At 42.8% G+C, this 19830-nt stretch overlaps 1 protein-coding gene across 2 annotated transcripts in view; it reads right to left on the reverse strand.

The window, feature by feature from the left end:
• RASGEF1A (RasGEF domain family member 1A) overlaps positions 1 to 19830 on the reverse strand; it is a 222108-nt gene that overhangs the window by 94143 nt on the left and 108135 nt on the right. The window contains exon 1 of one of the 2 annotated variants that reach the window (XM_033148743.1): positions 4405 to 4516. The exons of the other annotated variant lie outside the window; for it this stretch is intronic. Coding sequence (XP_033004634.1) covers positions 4405 to 4446 — 42 coding nt within the window. The 5' untranslated portion in view covers positions 4447 to 4516. Of the gene's footprint in view, positions 1 to 4404; positions 4517 to 19830 lie in introns of those variants that run through there. 2 annotated transcript variants of the gene reach the window in all.

The following is a 19830-nucleotide window of genomic DNA, read 5'->3' on the forward strand; positions in this document are numbered from 1 at the left end:
ACAGAGTTAAAATGCATATCCTTGTCACAGGCAAAGGACAACGGGTTAAACTGAGAGTGTGGCTTCTTTGCTCAGTCTCAATGCAAAGTCTCTAATCCCCTGATAATCAGTGTATATTTTTCTATTTTTATATCAGTGGTTGTCTATTCCCACAGCTATCTTTACTGACTAAAATATTTGCTTTGGCAACCAACTTTGCTCTACACATATTTGCGATTTGGGTTGTTGTTTTTTCTCATTCTGTTCGATAAGAAAAGTTGTGTGTAATTTGCAGGTTTGCATACGTTTCTATGTTTCCTTACGTTTCTATACGATTCTGTATAGTAGAATCTACTACACAGCACATCTTAAAAGTGCATATACTCCCCTCATTGACTAACATCAGTTTTGAGGGGTAGGTTGGAGTGCTTTCTTCACTGAGGAAATGACTCGAGATGGAATGAGTTAAACACCCTTCCACAGTGCCATTGCCAGAATCAAATTTGGGATACTCGGTGTCTGTTTTAAAGTAAACAAACATACAGAAAACCCAAGGAAAAAACAATTTCACTATCAGATTATGGATCTCCAACTTCTTGTCTGGTCTCTAGCAGCTGAGAAACAGAGCCCAATTGAAAACAGGCCTGTGGAGCCAAATGAAAAACAGATCTAAAACGCTTTCCCATTTTTAAAAATCAGTTTTGTGCTTTGGATTTGTATACACATTTTGTCTCCAGTTACTGGTAAGCCCCACACCAAAATGTTTACAATCATGTAATAATCAAGCACATAATGGAAAGGATAGCATTACAATAGCAGCACCATTTTTTCTGTTTAGGGTCTTCTGCACCATAAATTTAAACCACTTTGATACTGCTTTAAAATGGGTTTAACTGGCATGGTTTCCCCCCAGCAACTAGCAATGCTAGTTTTGGCACTGGGGGTGAAGTCTTTTTCTTTTGCGCCCCTTCATAGTACCACATTTCCCAGGTTATCTTGGTTGGGCACCAACTACGTTGGAAACTAGTTTAAATTTCTAGTCACGAATATGTTTTCTGTGTTTAAACTTCACCAATATACCTTAAAGGGAAATAAATACAAATTAAATTGGGACTTATAAGTATGTGTATTTACCTCACAGAAAGTGTCTTAATAAATTCAAAGGAGACATTTGTGTTTTTGATTTCATGTCTGCTCCTTTTAGCTGTTATTAGGCCACAGTACCATTTACTGTAGGTGTCATAGTTATGGCTTTGTTTATTTATACTGCTGAGAATGTATTGCAGCATGGGCAATGGATGGGAGGAAACCATGACACCCACAGGTTTCCACTGCGTGGGGATCACATGCTGCAACTTGTGGTTAACCGGAGGAGCTCTGGACTTGCAAAGCGAAACAAAACTTGCGTGCTAATCCTTTCCCTTTGTGGCTAAGTAGGCGTGTCGGGGACTCTAGGACTTGAAACCGGAACATCTTAGTTGGAACATACAACACTGAGCTCTCTCTCTCTCTCTCTCTCTCTCTCTCTCTCTCTCTCTCTCTCTCTCTGTGTGTGTGTGTGTGTGTGTGTGTGTTTCCAAACCTCAGAGCCCTCTCCAGGCACAAAAGACAATCAGGCAGTAAAAACAACAGCCTCTGCTAGCACTGGCGGAGGAAGAGGAGTGCGGGGGAGCGCCCCGCTCCCATCAGCGCGATCCCAGTGGGGTGCCACCGCAGCTGCCCCACCCCCACTGGGCGCCCCGCCTGCTCTCCACCCCCTGGTGCCGAAGCATGAAGCTCTGCCACTGTCTGCAGGATGTATGACACCACTAGAATGACCAGATCTAGGCTGTGTATACCTAATTGGCTTGAAATGCAACTCTTTTTCTCAATTCAGATTGAAGCTAGTTTGGGAGAAATGCATCAGAATGCAGCGCTTCATAAGACATTACACAGTGGATACAGGATAGATATGGATTGTGGCTAATCCAGAATATATACCGTTTCTCAAGATCAGAATAGATGTGATCTCCATCTTCTCCTTTTTATTATTAGTTTTTGTTGACTTGTTTAAACCAGGGACTAATAAGGTGCTTTTAGCAGTAAATGTACTAATACCCACCCACTTTTACAGTTCATCCCCTACACATTAAGCATCCTATTGTATTTATACCAATATATGCCAGTAATGCGAGATGAGTGCAGCAACCCCAGAGTCGGACACGACTGGACCTAATGGTCAGGGGTCCCTTTACCTTTATACCTTATCTCACTAAAGATAAATTTCATATTCCTTAGGATCTATGAAAAGACTAACTTCAAACTTTGAGTAAGAGCTTCCCAGAACACAGCCCACATGATATGGTAGGATTCGTTTATGAATAAAAAAGATTTAGCAGATACAGGACTAGCCTTATGAATATCATATCCTTTTCCTGATACAGGAGAGATCTCTTTTATGCATGTTCAATAAAACCGAATGACCCGCATCTTACTCCACTTACGTTTTTATTTCCTGGTATGTACACCTGGATTACTGTCTTGCTGTCCTCCATATTTCTATGTAAGAGTGCAGGACTATAGCCTTAGCAGGATGTGACACTAAACATGTTGATAAAAAGGTGTGGGGAGAAGGTAATGCTTCGCTCTCCAGCCACAAGCCTGATCATTCAGTCTGGACACTGAGATCCTGCTCCGAGGGCCTTCTGGTGGTTCAATCATTGTGTGAAGTGAGGTAACAGGGAACCAGGCAGAGGGCCTTCTCGGTAGTGGCATCTGCCCCGTGGAGCACCCTGCATCTGAAGGCAGCCTTGTTTCAGGAAGTTTTTAATGTTTGATGTCTTAACTGTTTGTTGGAAGTTGCCCAGAGTGGCTGGGGCAACCCAGTCAGATGGGCAGCATATAAATAAATTATGGTGATGATGGTGGTGGTGATGATGCACGAATGCTTCGGTATTATCTAGAAATATCCTATTACTAGGATCAGGCAGAGAATAAGGACGGTACAGTAAACAAAAGGGTGGTCCCTATTTTTATCTGCGACGTGCTGAAATGTTACTAAAGCAAATCAAATATAGGCAATTAAATATCTCAGTAAGAATAAAATGTAAGAGGGGCTAAAGAGAGAACAAAGGAAGCAGGAGAAGTGGGAAAGGAAAGTGCACGGGTAACAGTCTAAAAAACAAAGACAAAAACAAGCTTCAAAGCTAGAGCAAATAAAGCTGGCCATGTCTTGGTTAGAGCTACATGACCATTTTTGTTTTAAGAAGAGCAAGAAATCGAAGAGAAATTTGACCAATGCAACAACAATGATTAAAGGGTTGGAACTCATGAGAAAAATTGCTCGGTGTGCCTGGGTGTGTTTAATACAGAGAGAGGAAATTTAAGGGGAGCCATAATAGCAGTTTTCAAGAGTCTAAAAGGCTGCCTTGAAGAAGAGGCTGAACAAATGTTTCTTGGGCTCATTCCCTGGCATTATTACAGAAAAGCAGATCTAGGTCTAGAAACTCTCCATGAATCGATAAAGTGGACTCTTAGTCTTTAAGGTTCCACAAGAACCTTTGCTGTTTTTTTTCCACCTTTTAAATATCACTGTATTTTTTTTTAAACAGATGTTTACATCTCCTCACCAATATGTCTCACATTGACACCTCCAGAAAACATATTTAATGCTTGTATTGAGGACTACAAGTTTTAATCAGTTTAATTGATTGATGACAAAACTCAGGCTTTAGACATTTACTCAGTAGAGGTTATTTTAATTGGTGGGGATGACTTTAAATTTGTTGTACAACAAATTAAATATTTCTTTGTCACTTTGAGGCTATAATAGTTTTGATGTATTAGGGAAAGGAATGGCCAGAATGCCCTTTCTAAGAGCAAACGCTACTTTTTTTTTGTTTATTACGTAAGGAAATGGAAGATTACAAAATATAGGTGGCCTTGGGGTAGGTCCTCTGCTGGGTTATGGAAGTGAGATGGTGGAGCTGTGGATTCTAGTTCCCTTCTTTGAGACTGTACCTCTGGTTTTTGAGAGGCGAATCAGCTTTAGTCCTCTTCTTTGTGTGGCCTACTGTTGGATTGGACACTGGGTCACCTTGAAGTTGGTGGTACTCCTAAGGTAGACTGTGACTGTCCCACATCTGTGATTTTTGTGCCTCTGAATCCCTGTGCAAAACATCTGGGACTGGGTCATGACATGCACAACACTATCAAATGTAAGTGCTACATATGTGTTTACTGCATGGAAAGCTGGCCCTTCAAACATTCACAAACCATTCACAGTTGATGAGCAAAACTTTGAATGTTGAGAAGTTTTCAAATCTGAGTGGTTTTTGCTTTTAGCATCAGCCACAGTTGCCAGCCACGCACCCATTTTGAAATAAAATCAAATGCATGAAAACAAAACCTACAAATATAAGATGGATAACAGAAAACAGAACTTACTTTACATTTCTTTACAGCAGCATTGCACGGTGGTTCTGCCATCCAGACCTTTCTAGAAGGTGGACTTGGAGCTATTTCCCTCTGCAGTTTTTGTCATCGATCTTGCCACTTTCCCCTTTAAAATAAGGTGAGTACCAAATTAGTGTTTGGGTTCTTCCGACATGTGTCTCCAAACCTAGTTAAATACTGTCTTATGTCTAGTTTTGTTTGAAGAGAGATGCTTGCAGCATTTTCCAATCAGTTTTTGGAAACTGCCATTTTATTGTGTTGCTGAAGTTGGATGTTACATTGTTCAAACACTGTCATCATGGTGGATGGGTTTTGAGAACTCTCGGTGGATGATGATGGTCATGGTGATTTAATAAATTCATATATTTAAATTATGGAATGTCACAAACTCAGACCAAGTAGGAGATCTCTTGGACAGTTTTGTTTTATTTTTTATTTCATTTTTTAAAAAAGCAGTTACGTAGGGTGCTCATGAGTTGCAAACAGGTCAACTGGCATCCTAAGGGGTGGTGACTATTGATGTGGGAAGCTTATAGCTAGAATTCTATCTTCTTCTTCTTTATCCCCAAGTAGCAAACTTCCACAGAAAACCCCAGTGATTTATTTCTATTGGATTATTTTGGCACTGCTATTCCTACAGTAATCTCAGGTGGCTACTTCAGTTAGTCCCTCAATGTTTTTGAAATTTTGCTTTAGGTCTCATTGTATAATGGGTTGGCCCATCTTAAACTGGGATTTACTCTAAGTATTATCTGATATCGCTCGGTTCTATTATGCCTTTACTCGAGATGGGTGGGTAGCAGACTTGGTGCAGGAGTGCTAAAATGTAGCAAGAATGGTGATATTGCAAAAATGCATGCCATTCTTCGAAGCAAGCATATCAACAAGACTAAGAGGACAACACGGACATGTCAACAAGACTTAACTCTGGAAACTCAAAGGCAGCCAATTTCTCCCTTAAATAGAACTGTTTCCCAATAGTACAAACGACAAAAACAGGCCACTGTGGTTTTCAGCAGGGAGGGGGGAACCTTGTGTTTTATGAAGCAGAACAAATAGCAGCTCATAAAATGAAATGGTGCTTATTTTGAATAAGTGGGAAGTTATAGTAGGAGCATAAATTGCTGGTGGTTTTGACACCTTTCATTCACTTTGTGATTCCAAGTCTGTGGTTTCAGATCTTTTGAACACCCACACTATCCTTTTTCTCCCTGATAGGGACTAAATTCAGCTTACTGATTAAAAAAAGCCCTCCAAACTTAAGTTTCATTTTCTTACCTGGAAACTGGGTATGCAGCTACTCTAGCAATTTATTGGATTTATCTATTTACCCTTCCTCCGGGTGCTGTGAGCAATTCACACTCTGGATCTTGGGGAGACAGAGGGGAGATATCCAGTTACTGCGTGCCTTCCAGCAGCAGGCACAACACACCACTGTGTCAATTTTGCTCGCACACCCAGTTCTCCATTAGCTGCCACCCTGTTCCCTTCCCTCAGGGAACAAGGGTGCCTTGGTACACTGAGCATCTTTGCTATCGCTTATCATGGGATTTGAACTACAAATGACACTTTACCACTGAGAATTAGGTTTCATCCACACTAATTTTCCTCTGTGCTTTCTAGGCACAGGCCTGCCCTTTCCCAAGCCGTGTCTTAACGCCTTTTTTTTTTTGCCTCCTGAAAACCCACTCTTTAATGCTCTCAACAGTCCGCAGAAAAAGAAGTCCCTCTTGGTTGGAGCCCTCTACTGGCTGTTGCCTTCTGCCACCTCTCCAACGTGAGGGTTGTTGCTGTCTTTCTCTGGGGATGAGGGAAGGCACCAGGAAGCTGGCTTCCACTGGACCCTCTGAATGTTCTTTTTGGTCACTTGTAAACTGCCCACCTAGCAGTTCTAAAGCACGTCAAAGTGCAAGTAGATAAATAGGTACCACTCCGGCGGGAAGGTAAACGGCGTTTCCATGCACTGCTCTGGTTCGCCAGAAGCGGCTTTGTCATGCTGGCCACATGACCCGGAAGCTGTACGCCAGCTCCCTCGGCCAGTAACGCGAGATGAGCGCCGCAACCCCAGAGTCGGACACAACTGGACCTAATGGTCAGGGGTCCCTTTACCTTTACCTTTAAACTCCTTGAAGGTTTTGCGAACAGGATTTCTCAGAGGGCCTGGTTGATTTCCCTGGGTGAGCACCAGGTTGCTCACCCATCCTTAACTGCAGTTGATGAGCCTAAAGTAAAGTAAGGCGGTTTTATAGGTTCAGGTAGTTGAAGAGTCCCAGGGCTTGTGACCCCACCCCTAGGGCCCCACTTCCCAGATCATGAGCCTATTAAGTGTGTACCATTTAAAGCACGTTCCTCCAAAAAGTAGATATTTATGAGTATATGATAATAACCTCTGCCACAATGTGGTGTCAATGGCAACCTGTGACGGCCACAGGAGGCATGAACTGCAACCTTACAATGACTCTTCAGATGTATTTTCCCATCAAAATATTTCACAATACATTTCTGGGTTTTTGTAGGGATGTGCATTGACAGGCATAATTAACTGGAAAGCGGTAATTACAGCAGTGTTGCCTCTGCCTTGTCCCAAACATAAAATTAATGATGCACAATACAGCCTTATATATGCCTCATGTACGGTTGGGAGTAGATAGTTAATGGTTTTTAAAATATATAAACGCATATCCCCAAACCCTTCCCTGATACTGAGGAGCTACACATGGCAGAGCTTTAAGACAGGCATAGGCAAACCTGGCCCTCCAGATGTTTAGAGACTACAATTCCCATCATCCCTGACCACTGGTCCTGTTAGCTAGGGATGATGGGAGCTGTAGTCCCAAAACACCTGGAGGGCTGAGATTGCCTATGCCTGCTTTAAGATAAGGAAGCTGTACTTCTCAGGACATGCAGTCAACTCAAAGATTCCACATGCAACAGCACACAGGAGTGAAGATCTGCACACTGTCCCATGTCGCACATGATCCTTGCATATGCAAATACCTACACAAGCCAATCTGTTGTGAAAAGGGGTTGATGTGATATTGGGAGCAGGAACTACTAATCAAAGTATTTATGTGCTAGCATTAAAGGTTATGCTTGTGGGGGGGGGGGTAGGTGTACAATTCCTAGCTTGTTCCTGTGCCCTGCCATATAATAACTTGAATGTCTGAACTATGTGAAGAGTAAGTTCACACTCTTCCATGTTTACTTCGTTCTTCTCTGCATCTCTTTTTTTTTTACATGTCAGTAGCTATGCACTCCAGTTTTCACTCAGTATCGCCTAGCAATTTCAATTCACATGGTTGTGTTTTTTTGTATTTTTTTTATATAAATCTGCCTTCATATTTGCAATATGCTGGTGTACACTTCAGAGTTGCCATGGGAATGGTGCTGAAAATAGCTTCCCATATCAAGCGATCTCTGCCTGGTCTGTAACGTTTAGAAGTACTTGCCAGCAGCCAGAAATGTGGTGTCGATTTGTGATAGCCAATCCCTATACAATGCTCAATAGCTTTTTATATTTGTGAAGGATACACCACTATGGGGAGGCCGTTTCGGTGGCATTCCCTGATGACTGTGATACTCACTCTGACTCTTCAAACTCTTGACAACTATCAATAAAATACCTTAAAATTCTTACAACAAAGGGAAGGCCCAAGAATATATGGTTTGACAGTCAAATATGTATCAAATATTTTATTCGCAATATCAGGCGATTTCTGTTGTTGTTGTTGTTGTTGTTGTTGTTGTTGTTGTTGTTGTTGTATGTTCAACCCCACTCCCTGAGACTCGTGCTCAGATAGAGAGAAGTGAGTCAGATCTAGTGAACACTTGGATACCAAGGGAGTGGTTTCCCTAGCAACAGTAACAATGTGAAGTGCTCTTTAGAACTTCCCCTCTGTGTTCATGCCAGCTTTCTCATGTGACATTTGCTGCAATGCTGCAGAGAGCTTGTTTGTCGAAGTTACGGATTCTTTTAAATAAGACTTTCCACATTTGGCTTCTCTATTTCCACCCCCCCCCCTGCCAATGACTTGCTTTTCAATGACTGACAAGCTTCCTCTGCTTCCAGAGTGCTGCTAGGAGGAAGCAGAAGATTCTCAAATGGAAAAGGAAAGAATGAAGGAGGTGGGGGGCAAGGAGCCCGAGAAGGAGGTGGAAGTGGATCACACAGGTGACAGGACATCCTGACACTTGACCAACTGCCATAGTTGGTAGATTTAAGAAACCATTGCTACATCTGGGATGGCAGATATCTAGCACAGGGGCGTAGCAAGGGGGGGCGGGGGGCGGTCCGCCCCGGTTTCCATAATGGAGGGGGTGACAAATTATGAAGGAAAAATTTTTTTGAATTTTTTTTTTTAAATGCCTGCTCCGAAGGTCTTATCTTACTATACTAGGGATTATATAGCTATATATGAAATTTCATGCATATCGGTTAATATCTTGACCCTCCTCCACCAAAATAGCTGTTCACTTGGCTGTTTTCCTATAAAGGCTGAAATTTCAGTTTAGAGAACACTTACTGTTCCCATCCCTAACCCTGTGGAAAGCCATCTAATTAGACTTTAATTTGATTTTGAGATGTTTTTAGGAGGTAATTTAATTATTGTTTGATTTTATACCAATGTTATGTATCTGATGTTAGCCACCCTGAGCCCGACTTTGGCCGGGGAGGGTGGGATATAAATAAAAGTTTATTATTATTATTACTTGTTATTATTCCTTTGTAAGAAAATATGAAATAATGTAAAACCATTTTTTGCGGGGGGGGGGGATCAATGGGGGGGTTGACAATAAATTTTCCGCACCAGGTACCACCTGACCTTCCCATGCCCGGGGTGTGTGTGTGTGTGTGACAATTTTTTTTGCCCCCGGGTACCAATTTACCTTGCTACACCCCTGATCTAGCATAATTCTGGTTAGTGAATTTGGCTCTCAGTAAGGTCTGCTGTGGTTTAAACCACAGTCTAGGGCTTGCTGATCAGAAGGTTGGCGGTTTGAATCCCTGCGACGGGGTGAGCTCCCGTTGCTCGGTCCCAGCTCCTGCCCACCTAGCAGTTCTAAAGCACATCAAAGTGCAAGTAGATAAAGAGGGACCGCTCTGGCGGGAAGGTAAGCAGCATTTCCGTGTGCTGCTCTGGTTTGCCAGAAGCAGCTTAGTCATGCTGGCCACATGACCCGGAAGCTGTACACCGGCTCCCTCAGCCTGTAATACAAGATGAGCGCCACAACCCCAGAATCGGACACGACTGGACCTAATGGTCAGGGGTCCCTTTACCTTTTTAAGGTCTGCTGTAATTGGCAGAAATCTTTCTCACCCTTACCTGAAGATACTGAAGATTACATCTGAGACCTTTCACATGCAGATAATCTCATGGGAAGGGAAGCTCAGAAGGGGTGTGGAAAACTACTACTCCTCATCTTCCTTTTGAGGTTATTTTAGGTTACGCAGCCAGGAATGTTGTATCTAGTCCCACAAATATTAACATTTATTTATTTATTTATTTTGTTTTGACAAACGGCACACCTACTACCTACCTGTAAATATTAACTAGTTGCTTTTCACTCTCTCCATGTTAATGTCTCTGGAGCAAGGTATCAAATAGATAAAGTTAACCTGAACTGGGTTGTGAAAGCCCGTGAGGTGTAGTGTCTAATGTCTTGGGCTAGGACCTGAGAGACCAGGGTTCAAACCCCCACTCAGCCATGAAAATCACTGAGCGACCTTGGACCAGTTACTGCCTCTCAACCTTAAACTACCCAGTGAGAATAAAATAAATAGTGGGAGAACCATATACACCACCTTGAGCTCCGTGGAGGAAAAGTGGAATATAGAAGTAATGAAAACAAATAAAATATATGTAGTTACAGGCCACAGTGACCAATAATGATGTCTGGCGGGGGTACAGCTCTGTTTACACTGGCATTTCTTAATTGTAAACTTTGGAATGGTCACAAGGGAAAAAAATTAGTGACGGCTTTGCATGTGTGAAAATTGGCTTTTAGCCTTTTACTCACGTGAACAGTTAATTTACTAGGACAATTTTATGAGGAGTTGTTGAACAACTATTATTCCCTCTTGCACTCTGCATTGTCGGTCAGACCTCTCGCCAATCCTTTGCAAGTAAGTCACATTGCCCTCATTATAATGCAGATTCTTCTGTACAGCTCAGTGCTAAGTTTATCAAGTCACTTCGAGTGCCTCTTTTTCACAGCGCTGAAAGGAAACTTTCTTAATAAGAGCCTTTGCAAAGCCTGCTCCTAATTAATCAAAGCTGTTTGGCAGAGAAGCTTATTTGTCAGCGGTTAACACAGAGACATGAGCTATTGTGGGAACCTTGCTGATTCTCTGTTTTAACAAGGCAGATGCAGCTTAACATTGCTGCTGAACTGATGACCTATGGCTGCGATGCCAAAGGAAACTGGGGAAACCAAACAGGCAAGCCCTTGGTCTGGAATTGCCTGCTCCTTTGCTGTTGTTTTCAACAATGAAGATTAGTGACACCTATGGGTAGCATAGGAGAGCAGCTGGGGGTTTTCTTAACTAAGGCTTGCCTTCAGATGCATTTTTTTTTTAAGATTTTAGCTAAAGCCGGTGGTTTCAGTGCACTGATGGTGTATGTCTGAATTGAGCACAGATAACAAATTCCAAAACACCAAAATATAGCTGTAGATACAACTTTCCAGGGACATGGAACAGGAATCAAAACAACACAGAAGAAGGATTGATCCAAAAACCATCTGACAGTCCCAAAGCCCCTGCTTTTTCTTCACTGCACACAAAAGAACATGCTCATATCTTTCCAGGAAATCAGACGACAAACAAACAAACAAAACCCCGCTTCTTCTTAGCCAAGTGTTATTGCCCATGAGCTGGGTCCCAGGAAGGGACTTTGCGGGTCAAAAGGGTTAGGGAATGCATGTAGAAGTGGTCTGAATTCTCAATATCTTCCATTAATGGTCACATTATTATAGTCTGTATTGGATATTCTATGGATTTTTAAAAGAACAGGTTCTGACTGATAAAATGAATTCACTGTGGTTGTTGCAAAGTAGATGTGAACAGGGCAAATCCCATTTTCCCCAAAACACTGAGGGTCAACAGAGGCAGGGCGAGCCCCCAAGTCAATTGTGTTTCAGAGTAAATTCCTTATTTTCTCCCAAGTATGTAAACAGCTATCATTCACTCATGGAGGAAAAGGGCACAATTGATGTCAGGACAAAATGGGCTCTTTACTTTGTGCATGCATGTCTCTGTGTGTGGCACCCTAATAGAGATACCAATGTGTTTGTGTGTGTAAAGAGCACCATTTCCACGCACTCACAGTTTCTGTGCTATGTGGGTTCCTTCTTACCTATGTGATTGGAAAAAAGGATGTTTAGGAGATAGAAATGAACAATGTTTGGCTCACAGCACCAAGTTAGGATTATGCTAATTCCTTGCTTGAAGGAAACAAGTCAAGACCTGTTGATTTTGTCAGGCCTACAGGAAAGGGGATGTTGCCAAGGTCTTTCTTTTTTGCTGAAAGCCATTTTGTGAGCCCATTGGGTGGAAACACGAACAGGGTTGAAAACTGGAAATGAATAAATAGGTCACATAATGGAATGGTATCTTTATAGTTTTAGCATCAGAAGAACTGATGTAATCAAATGAGACAACAGATATGATTTTTTAAAATACATGGCTGTTTTTTTAAATTAAAGATTTTCTTGATTTACAAAAGTGTGTGGAATGTCTCACTCGTTTTTTTTCCATGTAACATTTTTACAAATCAGTTTTGTTTGTTGAGGCATTAGGGAGAGAAGGAGGAAAGAGGTGGGTGGGATGGGGGGATGGGTGAGGTGGGGTGATGATGTTGCTATTTTCCTTAACATATGTAGGGTTTGGTGTCAGTTTTGTTTGTATAGGTTCTCTGCTGTTCACTTGTGCTTCTTTGGCGGTGAGAGAGGTCGGGATTGGTGTAGGGTGTGATTGTTCATTTGTGGTTGGCTGTGGTGATCTTTGGTTTCCTGTGTGAGTGGGGTGGGTGGGTGTTTTTGATCAGGTTAGCCATATTGATTTGTATGCTGTTGGTAGATTTGACCCAATAAAGTATAAATTATCTTGACATGGCAATTCTGTGAATGGGTTGATGATTTCCAAGTCCACTTTCTGAGCCAAGTGGCTGGTTTAATAATAACCTACTTTAGCTTACAAACCACTCTTGTCGTGTGTACTATATGTTTTCAACTGAACTTAGCACGTGACTGCCTTGTAGCAAGGTACATTTTCCAGGCTTGAGTTCTAATTTACTTATTATGAGCTTTGGTCTCAGTAAGTGTTTTGTTGATCTATCCCAAGATACTTAGGTTGTTTCTGAAATTATTAATCGGAGTGTCTTGTCTTCGGTCACGCAACATGAAAATGCTTTAGTGCCAGTTCTTGCTCAATGTTGGGTCAATGGGTTCACATATATTGTGAAGTCACTCTGTTCAAGGTTCTGACTCGACTCAGTGTCAAGAAATGTACCAATACCTATGTGGTTATTGTAGGAATGTCAGGCACGGTAACTACTCTCTGATGAAGTAACAACTCGGATATGATGAAAAGGAAGTTAAATGATCGTGCATGAATGATTTCTGGTTTCTTAAACTCTGCCCCACTCGTTATAAAACAAGAAGCTTAAAAGAAATTAGGGAAATTCTCTTGCTGTTATTTTTGAGTGCTCAGACTTCCCTTTAGTGGTTTATGGAGTCACAAACTGGCCGTCTGTCAAACTTGATGCCCTACCAATAGCTTGTAGAATAGGCTAGGTTACTCCCACCACCCCCGCCCTAAGAGAATGATGCCATTAATACTAAGAGGAAGCATTTTGTGGGGAAACTGATAAATGAATAAAAAGGAGAATTACGATTGCAATATGAGCAGTTTTCTTATTCCTTAGTCTATTTTTGTTTTTTCTACACTACAAGGGAAATTTTGCTCAGAGTAGACAAAGTTAGGTCCATTAATTTCAGTGGGCCTACTTCGAGTACAACTTAGTTGAATACTGCTCCCAAACCTCAGTGCATTTGATCGCTAGGAATGTGCTAGCTGTGTAGCAGTGCTGCAAGCCCGTTTTTAAGATTTCAGGGCTTCAAAGAGATTTTATAGATTAGTTTCTCTGTGCAAGTGGCCATTTGTTGCCTTGGATTGCAGTGTGAGTGATGGCAGAAACCCTCAATTCTTCACCAGTGTTCATTAATAGCATCCTGTTTCGCACTGATACAGTTTTTCTATTCCCATATAGGCTTTCATTTTATCTTATGAGATTTAGATTATGATAAATAGTCCCCCTCTGGCTATATTGGTTGCAGTAACATTATTAAGATAAAGGACTGTAAACCTTTGTTGGTTAGAATTTGCCGATGGTAGTAACTAAGTATGAGTCACTTTGTGTCAAATCCAATTTAGACCATAATGGGCAGACAACAATTATCAATTTTATTGCTAATTTTACCAGTGCTTCGTAGGTAGATAGATAGCTAGATAGATAGAAGAAACAGCTGCATGTTTGTTCTGTATGACTACTACTACTACCTTTCTTTCTGAAGATTATTTAGTAGCACTCTATGAAGGAGAAGCATTCTGGAGTCATTGTCTAAATGAATGCATTTCTATTTAACTCAGTGTGTATTCAGGCTGGCTTACCCATAGGTGCTAGGGGTGTGGGGCACCTGGGTGCCGGGCTCTCAGGGGCGCCAGGCCAAGAGTCTGGGGATTAAAAAGCCAGGCCAGATGACAGCCGCTGCCGAGCAGAGCAGAGCCCACCTGAGTGCCAGCCGGCTCCGCCCTCCTGCGTGGCTGAGATTGGCGGGCTGTCGAGAGGGCTGCCCAGCGCACACATGCTGCTCACACGAGGCGCACAGCTTCCCTCCCAGGGTGCGCAGCTTCCCTCCCAAGCCTCTGCAGGAAATGCTCTCCCTCCAAAAAAAAGCTCAACAACTCTGAGCTGGCCCCTAAAAAAAGTTCAACAACTTTGCCCATCAACCATTAACTTAATTTCTTTTAAGCTTCTTGTTTTATAACGAGTGGGGCAGAGTTTAAGAAACCAGAAATCATTCATGCACGATCATTTAACTTCCTTTTCATCATATCCGAGTTGTTACTTCATCAGAGAGTAGTTACCGTGCCTGACATTCCTACAATAACCACATAGGTATTGGTACATTTCTTGACATTCAGTCGAGTCAGAACCTTGAACAGAGTAATATGCACAGCGGGAGGCCTCAGGGTCTTGACGCTCAAAAACCAATACCATGCAGTGATCTGTTTTTTTGAAGGCTTCATCAGTGGCTGTTCGGTTGGCTTCAGGGCCCTGTTATCAATCCCACCTTGGTACTCACCAGAGATTGCCATGACCATGGCTAGTCTAGGTTGATGAGGCACAAGGTGGAAGGTTATGCTGGGGTGGAAAAGCCCTCTCAACCAACCTCTGGTGAAGCAGCTATGGTAACATGGTACAGTATAACCAAAAGCTATTGTTAAGGCACGTGCGCTGCCTTGCCCCCACGATTGAGGGGGCCATGGCCGTGCAATGTCAACACTTCATGTACGCATGCCCTGTGGTGTGTGCGCATGGTGTCAGCATGCAATAAAGCCTGTGAACATGTGTCAGCATGCCCTGCATCACTCATGCATGCCATGGGGAGTGCTGACATCACTTACATTTGCCACAGGGCATGTTGACATATTGTGTGAATGCCCCCTGACTTGTGCGTGTGATGTGAATACACCCTGCAGCATGGCCACCACAAAACTTGGAGAGGGCCCAGCCACTTCAATGAATTATTATTATTTTTTGGTCCACTCCCCCCCTTACTTGGTGTGTCTGTGGTAAGGTATGTTTTTGAAGTGTGTGTGTGTGTGTGTGTGTGTGTGTGTGTGTGTGTGTGATAGATGTGTATTAATATCAGTAATGCAGGCACAACAGTTCCATTTTTTAGGAAGCAGAGAGCTGTAGTTGAAGGAGAATGTTCACATAATGGGCATTGATTTGTTGGAAGAAAGTGAAAGGCCAACAAATTGTTAATAATTCATGTTAATGCATTGGAAATAGAGTCACAGAAAGGGTCACCGAGAGTTCATTATACTGCCTATTTCCCTTTTGATTATTAGTGCCCTGTTTCAGCAAGAAGAAGAATTCAGAGGCCTCATAATGCTTACTTTTTTGTGAAATATGGGTATTCTTGGAGGGTATGCAGGGTGAGTATTCAATCATAAGATTTTTGCACTGTGCAGTTGCATAGTAGTGCTGGACCTTCACTGCATACCTCTGCTGATCATGCAGTTCAGCTCTGAGAAAGAAGGAAGTGGAAGCTTCCTGGAGAAGCAATGATTTGGTATTAGAAAGGATCTGCATCAGTTTCATTGCATTGCCACTTGTGCCATCTCATCACCCAGCTACCCTCAGTAAGGGTGCTGCTGGAAACTGGTTCACCTTGAACTTAAAAGACCTCTGAAGTGCACAGATTTGGCATGGAAATGAGTTTCTCTTTGCGGAATTAGTATTCTGTAGAATACTTTAGATAGGGAACGGCTCAACTTTATGGGCCGAATTCCTATGGGTTGAATTACTACTTACAGAAAGCCACCTAGGAGGGGAAGTTTGGATTACTGCAATGTGCTCTATGTGGGGCTACCTTTGAAGGTGACCCAGAACCTACAACTAATCCAGAATGCGGCAGCTAGACTGGTGACTGGGAGTGGCCGCCAAGACCACATAACACCGGTCTTGAAAGACCTACTGGTACATTGGCTCCCGGTACATTTCCGAGCACAATTCAAAGTGTTGGTGCTGACCTTTAAAGCCCTAAACGGCCTTGGCCCAGTATACCTGAAGGAGCGTCTCCACCCCCATCGTTCTGCCCGGGCGCTGAGGGCCTTTTAGCCGTTCCCTCGCTGCGAGAAGCCAAGTTACAGGGAACCGGGCAGAGGGCCTTCTTGGTAGTGGCACCCGCCCTGTGGAATGCCCTCCCATCAGAGGTCAAAGAGAAAACAACTACCAGACTTTTAGAAGACATCTGAAGGCAGCCCTGTTTAGGGAAGCTTTTAATGTTTAATAGACTATTGCATTTCAGTATTCTGTTGTAAGCCGCCCAGAGCGGCTGGGGAAACCCAGCCAGATGTGTGGGGTATAAATAATAAATTATTATTATTATTAGTATTATTATTATTATTATTAGTATTATTATTAGTTGAGGTTTATGTAAGGCCTGGTTTAGCAATTCCTATTGGTTGGGGGCTGCTGCTACCTGCTAAAATTGCCTCCAGTTGCAGCTGCTGCTGTTCTGCTGCCAACTGCTGTTTGGAGTTCCTTACTGCAGTGCTCTCAAAATTCTGCCTCCTGCTCATTGATTGCAATCCTGAACCAACTGTAAGGCCTAAAGGCACATACTTCATTTGGACTCCGGGAGGAGGTGGGACATTCTAGATTCAGATACATGTTTGTGCTACTCCCTGTACTGTTATCTCTTGTTGATCCATTTTTGGTTAGTTGAATAAACCCAAGGGTTACACACATATTGGTTAACCCAAATTTACAGGGGAAATGCATAGAGACCAGTGTTATTTGAAGCAAGGGGCGTAGCTGGGTGCGTGTGTGTGCCAGGACAGCCATAGCCCCGGGCGCACGATTTTTAGGGGTGGTGGTGAGCCAAGCACCCCTCAACACGGATCCCTGTTCCATCCTGCCCGCTTCCGGGGTGTGTGTCTCTGGGCCCTGAATCCTGGCCTGGCCTCAACACCGCATCCCCAGCCCCCTTGCTGAATGGCCACATTGCCAGTGTAAGCGGGTATTTCCCTGCCAAGGGCTGTATCAGCCAGCCAGGCTCCTCCCAGCATGAGTGGCAAGGGTGCAGTATGGCTCTGCTTGGCTCCTGGGGCTTCGAACGAGATGTGTGGGTTCTGTGACCCCTCTGTGCCCTGTGCACATATGCTCGGTATGAGGGTTGGCCAGGCCCTGTGGCTTCTGTTGACCCTCCGCGCCTCACCCCCGCCCTGCATGCGCAGACATGCACACATACCCTGGGCATCAGAAAAGGGACATAACACCACTGATTTGAAGGGTAACATCCTGTCGACTGTGCAAATCAAAATGAGCACAAACAGCTGCAAACCCACAGCAGGCTCCAATGTGGCAAAGCACACACTTTTCAAGTTGAATTGGTGGTGATGTTAAGACTGAGTGTGTGTGCATGAGTGTGGTTGCGCGTGGATGTGTGGGGTGCTTATGGCAGCTTCTTCAGTTTTAAATGTGCTTTCACGCCCCAAGTGATTGGCAGCCCTGATGGAAGCTCACCCAATGTCAGTGGTCATTTCCTGTGATTCAACTCCTAGCATCTGGTGGCCAAGGGACACATTGGCTCTGAATATGAAAGACATGCTAGTGTGATTGTAGGTTTATTCAGGTGTTCAAAGCATACATGAGAGGATGAAGTGTAGAGGGGGCACATGGTGTATGCACCACTCTTGCCCACAAACTTGCTGGCTCCCCCCCCCCCCCAACCTTCACATATTGAGGCTGGAGACCTGTAGGGAGATTCTGTGTTCTGCCAAACGTTCAAAGCACCACCCTTCAGACTGCCTCTCTCAATGTGTGAAAATCAAGGATGGAGCTGGTAGGGACAGGAACATGTGGTCTTCCTTCCATAATTTCTTCCCCCAGGTTTTATATGAACATGCAAGTAAGGCTGTAATTGCTGGGCAACCTGGAATAAAAATCATGAAGAAATGAAATTCAGGATTCTTTCTAAGGATTCATTCTAATTTAACTGATTGCTGTCAATATAGTCATCACATGTTGCTGGAGAGTGGGACTTTAGTCTTGGGACTAAAGTCTTGGGACCAATTTGATCACCTGTAGTGTTAGTGCTGTGCTGTTTGCTGAAAAATACCCACCCACTAGATTGAAAATTGTGTTCTGGTAACATATGGAAGTTTTGGTGGTGTGTGTTGCCAGTGTGGTTTCTGATTTTTTTTTAAATACCAGAGTTTGCAGGGTTTTTGGCATGGGTAGCAAACAGTTTTCTAGCAGCTGTTGCAGCACTTTCACTAATGTGGACAGAATGATCTCGAGTCTATCAACAAGGCTTTGGGAATGTGTGTGTGTGTGTGTGACACACTATTTTGGTAACATGCCAACAGTGACTTGATCAAATAACAACATCACATTGGTTTCTAAATTAACAAATTTGATATATGATGGAAGACAATAGATTGAGATTGATGGAAAACCAAAAGCGCATTACAAAAATATTTGAAGCAAGAAATAACAGGCCAGTTCTGACCCTTTCTCACACTTTGCTGTATGGGAAGTATCTAGTAAAAAAAGCTGAACTTTAGTCTGTTTTCATACTGATTATGGATTCATATTCGTTTTTGGTAAATCAAATGTAAATCAAAAATCCCTGCGTAGAGTAGCAGTGATGTTCTCTGAAGGTAAAAGTGATTACCACATAAATGGATTTTAATGCTTCTTTTGATTAGGTTCTATACTCTTTTTATTTAGCTCATCATGAGCATGTTAGTTCTGTTCCACTGAAATAGCCATTCTCAATCATACAGAGTAAATGTTGTTGCTTTTATGATGACAATAACTTGGTGTGATGAACAAGAAACCTGAAGCAAAACAAGATTGCTACAATAATGTCTACTTGAGAACGAAGTGAGTTTGCTGATTTAATATTGATTAATTTAACAGTAGCGTTTAAGTATGTGCTTAGGAGCATAGCTGGGCAGAGGGATGCTAAAACCATAGGCTTGCACTGATAACATCAGTTTCGAAAATCAAGTCATAGATGAACCAAAAGAAGCATCCTGATTCCTGCAATTGGTCAATCACTTGAATACAGAAGCCCCATTTTTAAGGATGATGTTGGGCCACTGCGAAACTGATTACTATGTCTACAATATCTTTTGTTGAGATCAATGTTACATGTGTTTCATAGCACAGAATACTGTTGTGATCTCAACCTCATATTTCTGTTATAGAATTCACTATATATCCTACTAAATGCAAGATTTGGGTTTCGTGGATACATAATATTTTCTTCTCTTCTAGCTGTGGTTAGAGACCCACACCTTGGGGCTTCCACCTCCGCCTTGCAATTAAGTCTCCCCTTTTCCATTCATTATCCCGATATAGCATTGTATCTGCACCACAGCTTAACTCTGGGTACCTTTGACCAGCGCTTGCAAAACCAATTTCAGTGCTGAAGTTGCTGAAGTCTGTAGTTATGAATTGGCAGTGGAGGCTACCATCCATCAGCAACAATGCAGACTGCACAAAATTCTCCTCTATCCCTAGTTGAAATTGGGACAGAAATTTGCACCCCTTCCTGTGCTTCAGATGATTCTTTACCTTGAACTTCCCATGCTAATGGGATCCAACCTTCTGG

This window comes from Lacerta agilis, chromosome 5 (genome assembly GCF_009819535.1).
Source record: "Lacerta agilis isolate rLacAgi1 chromosome 5, rLacAgi1.pri, whole genome shotgun sequence".
NCBI lineage: Eukaryota > Metazoa > Chordata > Lepidosauria > Squamata > Lacertidae > Lacerta > Lacerta agilis.